This window comes from Lagopus leucura, unplaced genomic scaffold (assembly GCF_019238085.1).
Source record: "Lagopus leucura isolate 7727_CA_CO unplaced genomic scaffold, USGS_WTPT01 Super-Scaffold_100016, whole genome shotgun sequence".
Lineage (NCBI taxonomy): Eukaryota > Metazoa > Chordata > Aves > Galliformes > Phasianidae > Lagopus > Lagopus leucura.
The window spans coordinates 11212188-11218187 of NW_024962270.1; the positions used below are offsets into that span (position 1 = coordinate 11212188).

At 39.5% G+C, this 6000-nt stretch overlaps 1 protein-coding gene across 4 annotated transcripts in view; it reads left to right on the forward strand.

Moving 5' to 3' along the window:
* Positions 1 to 5411, forward strand: part of DCX (doublecortin) — a 70894-nt gene extending 65483 nt beyond the window's left edge. For 2 of the 4 annotated variants that reach the window (XM_042876610.1, XM_042876613.1), the window contains exons 6-7: positions 2353 to 2450; positions 4973 to 5411. In XM_042876610.1, the coding sequence (XP_042732544.1) occupies positions 2353 to 2450; positions 4973 to 5029 (155 nt within the window). In that variant the 3' untranslated portion in view covers positions 5030 to 5411. The remainder of the gene's footprint in view (positions 1 to 2352; positions 2451 to 4972) is intronic. The other 2 variants (XM_042876611.1, XM_042876614.1) reach the window with 1 other exon arrangement.
* The last annotated feature ends 589 nt before the right edge of the window (positions 5412 to 6000 follow it).

The following is a 6000-nucleotide window of genomic DNA, read 5'->3' on the forward strand; positions in this document are numbered from 1 at the left end:
AAGGAAGAAGGAACATAACACATGATGTATAGGAAACACCCATTTGGCCCTGGCTCCAGTGATTTATTTATTTTTTTACATACTGAATGTTCTACAAAAGATGGAGCTTTTCTTATAGGAAGAGTAAGCATGTTGAGCACCTCCAGCTGAGTCTGAACTCGGAGGCTAAGCTCTGGAGTACAGTATCCTGCAGTCCCAAGGCCAAGCCAGGTTCTGTCATTGGGTGCTGGAGGTGATTAATAGAGCTTATGCTTAACGGTGTCCATATAGCAGTTCCCCAAAGGAACGCACTTGAGGTTAAACATATGTCTGCTTGGTTGGGACCAGACTCTGAAAAAAGTCCTGATATAAAGGCCAGACATGTTTTAGCCTCACTGGCTGCTGTGCATGTCTGTAGATCTAGAGGTTGGGCATTTGCTTTTGTTTTTAAGAATTAAATGCAATAGAATCACTAAGGCCAGGGCTGCACACTGAGACTTAGCTCACCTTTCTCCACTCAGGCTGGCTTCCCAGCCAACACTTCAGAGATGTCCTAATTCTTGTGTCCACTTTCTGTGTCAGTGGACATGATGAGAGGCTGCAAGGTGGGTGCAGGTTCATATTGCTGCCCCACTTTCTGATGTTACACTTCTATCAGTTCTTTCTGGTCTCACTCTTTAAAATACGACACTTGCACACAGCATTGTTACTGCATGATATTTATACATTTCTTACACTCAAATGCTTGTTTAATTGCAAGTATGTAATTACACATTCAGTGATTACAATTGAAAGTGTGAGTCCTATACGTGGAAATCATCTATCTTCCTGTGCATGTGCCATTGCAGCTGGAGTAATGATACACAGAGGTAATGGGAAATTAGCAATCGGGACAGTAAGACCATTATAGGCTTGTCTTTCTGTGTGAAATATCTACACAATTAAAAATACTTTCTTTAAAGCAGTACGGACACGTATACTTATCTGGAGGGTAGGCAGCATCATTGCCATTTAAGGAAACAACAGAGTATTTGGTGTTTAGTTTTGTGGCTTGTGCTGAATATGTTAACATCTGGAGTAGGTTTTCAAATGTCACTTCTGTACACTTGACTGAGATGTGTAGTTTAATGCTCATAAGGCTTCCGGCTTGCTGCAGATTGGATTGCAAAAAGAAAAGACCAGAGAAAATGATACAGTTAGGCACAGACAGCATGAGTTGGAATTTCCCTCCCTCAGGAAATACTGCTTGCGCCAAAGGAGCTACTTGATTACAGCCCTGGTAACAAGAGCAGGGTCTGTATCCCTGGAGTTGATGTGCAGCAGATGAAGTTCTCTAGGAGCAAGTCTGTCTTTATGGAATATGTAGCATGACACTTTGAAATTATCAAAGACATTAGCTTTCTTCAGAGGACATCGATGGTAGCAAAATAATCATTTGTCTTGATAACATCTTATTTGTCTTCACTTTTCTGTGAAATACCCTCTTTACTTTGGTTCCTTTTTAGTGCAGCATGTCGATAATAGCTGACTGAGACAGACCTCCGTTTCTTCACTTTGACCACTAGGCCCCAAGGAATAACCCTTCGTAGAGCTGTTTAGCTTAAGTGGACTGGTTTTTTAATAGAACCATGGAGGTTAGCTATGCTTTCTTCAAAACAAAGTGAACAAACAGAGCACCCCTAAAGGCCAGATTTTGGTCTTTGAAAGAGGATTTTCACTTGATGCAATTTTCCCGTTCCTCCCCTGATGGACCGTGCTCATTTCTTCGCAAGCTGGTGCAGACAGCGGAGGAGTGGCAGGGTCAGCTCTGGTGTCAAGTAGTGGTACCAAGGTGAAGAGATCCCACCAAGTTACACCAGGGCTTCAGAAGGGCTCTTCTACTCATTTAATCTCTGCCACATCCATCCAGGCCATTCCAGACAGCTGTTAGTCGAATTTCTAATATGTGTCTTTGACATTTAACATTTCTTATGTAGGATCCAGGATATCTGCAGCCTCTGGCTTCCTCTCATGCTTTTTCCATGTGGTTTCAATTGTGTTAAACTGTTTGAGAGCACAGAAATTGTCTTTCTGTTTTTTTTTGTTGATGTATATCATGGATCAATTTGATAAATATTTGCAATGTAAAATCTTGCTTCTTCAATGTATTTTGTATTTCACTGTCTTTTACAGCCAACTATTCTGAACAGCTGAAAGCCTTAAGTTGGATGAATAGTTATGTTGTTCATTTGTTTTTTTTTCCCCTCCTGTCTCACATGAATAAACTGTAGTGTTTCTATATTGACTGTTTGGATATCTTCCATCTCCCCAAAGAAGAGAAATGATCTTCCTTTTTCTTGTCTGACTGCTAGCTTGTGTCTTGTTTTCTGACAGCAAATGGGACCTCGAGCAGTCAGCTGTCTACACCCAAATCCAAGCAGTCCCCCATCTCCACACCTACCAGCCCAGGGAGCCTCCGTAAGCACAAGGTATTATGTTTCTTATACCTTACTACATCTGTTTATTCCTTAGTCTGCTTGAATGTGCAAGGCACTTTAAAGAAGTCTTTATTTTCTTGAAACACATCTTCAAGTGAAACAGTGGAGAATTTTTCTTGTTACCTGAAAGAACTGCCACTTTGGCCTATAGCAAGATAAGAACAGTCAGTCATGGAACTGTTCCTCCTGTTGGAGTTATTAATGTGTGCTGAAGATTATCTGTGTGGATCAGAAAAAATAACTTAGGCCTAAATTTGTATCATTTGGAAAAGCTCACAAGTCATGGATAACTTCATTTCAGTGCTCATCTCTTGAAAAGCTATAGGTGTTGGCAAGTCCAGTTCATTAAACAGCAGAGAAATGCAAACGTAACTGAAGCTCCAAGACATCACCTTAATGCTGCTTCTCAGGGATTTTTAAAATGATTTAAGGCAATGTTCTGTTTTGCAGGAAATGTGGTTTTTCTATTCCCAGTGTAGTAATTGTATTCTGATACAGTAAATTTTCCTGGTGACATCCAGAGCATCTAACATATAGCCTGGCATCCTAGTAGAGATGAGTAATTTTGTGGTGTCTCATAGTTTATTCATGTATTGATTTATTTGAACTGTATAGAAGTAGCACAGCTTTTCATGGTTCTGTTATTATTATACTGAATCCACTTTGCCATTTCTGTGGGCTTTCTCATTTCTCTAATAGCTATAGCATTGCTGTTCTCTTCCTTGAACAGTTTTTGCTTGATATAAAAAGTGGAATTTGCATGTAAGTTTGAGTGAAGGTCAGTGGGATTTCTGCTTTAGTAATCAGAATGTACCTCAGCCCAAATATGATACTGAAAGCATTCTCTTGAAATTGTGGAAGACTGGAAGCCTCATTAAACAATTCTAATGATGGTGAGGTTTTGCAGTCAGCTAGCTAGCCACATGTCATCTCCTGTGGACTTGATTGCACAAGTGGAACTGATTTTGCTGGAGGATTATGGTTTATCTCAAAGAGAAGAGTGGTAGCTGGACTGCTGTTGTTAGTTGGTGGAAGAAAGTATAGCACAGTCTCTGTGAAGTATTCCTGAAAGTCCAATGAGCTTTGGATTATAACTCTGGTATGTAAGACTTTGAACCACATCGGAGATGGGACTGAATGGTACTGGGGAAGCCTGGGGTGGAATTTGGCTTCTCAAAAATCAGATATTTAAAATATTTCCAAGATATGAAAATCCTGTAGTCATTCATCTTTGTTTTCATGTCCTTTAACAGAGGTATAGCTAAATCAGATGAAATCAGTGTTTTTCTCAGGACTTCACTCTGGTCTCAGTTGCTCAGTTTAAAGTCTAAGGAAATGCACCAGTGTAGCACAGTGGTTCCAAATGTATTCTTAACTTTTATTTGAGAACAGGATCTGGCCCATAGTCTGCTCTCGAAAGATGCTTGTGTGTGTTTCTATGAAATTAATGCTATAAACTGCATTTGTTGCTTCAGCAGCCAAGGACCTAAAATACCTTCCAAACACTATCTCATGCAGGGCTTTGGAGTTGAGGATTGGTTTTCTGGTGAAGACAAGTAAAACTCACCTTCTGCTATGTTTTATGTATGTTTTCAGCTAGCTGACTTATGACTTTCCCAGTGAAGGCCCTAGAACATTCGTAATAGAAGGTGACTGCTAAAGGCAGCTACAAGCTTCTCCACTAATTCAAGCCAATCAGAAAATGTGAATGTAGCATTTTAGGTTTCCTGATCATTCACGCATTGTTGTTTTCCTCCCAGGAGCAATTTCCCACTTAAAATGAAATCACTTCTCTTTTTTTTTCCCCTCCTCTTCTGTCAAGATGCTTGTGAACTCCCTTTCTGTGTATTTGTGCTTTGCTTCATGTTGCTCAGTTATTCCATGTGGGGGTCAGAGTTCATAAAAGCCCAAAGAAAGCTTTAGTCCTTAAGATGGTTTGTATTCCTAGATCCATGCAGGACTTCAAAGAGGCAAAATAAAATGGTTACTCAGAAAGAGGCCCTGGGAAAGCTTTGTATTCAGTATTTTATCCAAAAAATGAACTAGGCATTATGTTTTTAACTTCTGAACAGCTTTCTGAATGATCAAAAATGGCTTAAAATAAAGTATACATCACGGGAGGTGATTTTCCCAGAGATCTGTCCTAAGGGTAGCTCTCAAGTAAAGGTAATACTCATTAGACGTAAGTTCAGAAAGATCTCTTTAAGGAAAGTTTCTGCTCTTTCATGCATGTTCTGCAATGGATGCACTGATCCAGAAGTGATAAAAAATTTCTTCTCAAACTTGTCACCGAACAGTCATCTTTCTTTTGGTACCAAGGTGCACATTCCTCCACTCTGCAATGGACCTTATTTTAGCCTCAAAGTAACCAGGCAACCATCCAGTAACCAGTGCATGAGAATTCCACCCCGTCCCTATGAAGTGCACAGAACTGGACCCATCCAACTGTCTCCTTTTGCACGACCAAAGGTGAAAACTGATTGTGTGAATTAACATGTTTTTCTTTCTTCCTACAGGACTTGTATCTGCCTCTGTCTTTGGATGACTCTGATTCCCTTGGAGATTCCATGTAAAGCGACATGACGTTAATAGTCCGTACTGCAAGCTATGTTTAAGATACAGTAGAGTACTTCTGCCAAACTAAGCAGATAGGTGACTGGTGCTTTCAAATCAGACAAAGGACACACAGTTATATGTCATTTTTTTTCTGTGATTTATCCTCTCTACCACAAATCAACACCTACCAGTCTATAGAGATAGAGGGATACCATTCTCTTAAGCAGAGTTTTAGGGATGCAAAATGGACATTGCCAGCAATTTTGGGCTGTTATGCCGCTGATCCTGTGCACTTCCCATATTCTTCTATTATTTCTTCTTCTGCAAATACATAATTTTCCTATGACAGCAATGGAAAGCTCCCCCAGAAATGTGTGAATCAATCTGTTGCTGACAAATTCTGACAACTCTTTACCTCCAAACTGCCAACTCTTGCTTGTTCCTCATTTGCAGCCCTGATTTTAGCACTTGCATACTAACTAGTACTGTTTTTGTTGTTACAGGGCAGGAAGGGAAATGACTTATTAGTTCGATGCTTAATATGTCAGCAGAAGCTTGGACAAGATTAGGAATGATAACATGAGATGCTAAGTAAGGTTAGTGCAATAGTGAATTTTCAGATATTCAAATATTGGGAGTTGTTAAATAATTAAGCAAAATGATGTAAGTCAGTTGAGTTGTCTAGAATTGAACAGATTCACATATGGTCCAGAAACACTGCTAGCTGGTAACAAACTTTTCCAACCACCCTATGGTATCTCTCTATCTCTGTTTTTAAAAGTAATGCCTTGTGAACAGCCAACACTGAAAACACTGTGAGAATTTGTTTTCAGGTCTGACATCCTACAGGTCACTTTTTATAGCAAAAAATCAATACACTTTTTATAAAGGAAAACCTTGTATCTGTGTTTTGGAGTAAAGATTCAAGCTCCTTCTTTTTTATAAAAGCTGGTAATTTTGTTTTGTTTAAAAAAACACATTCAGAAAA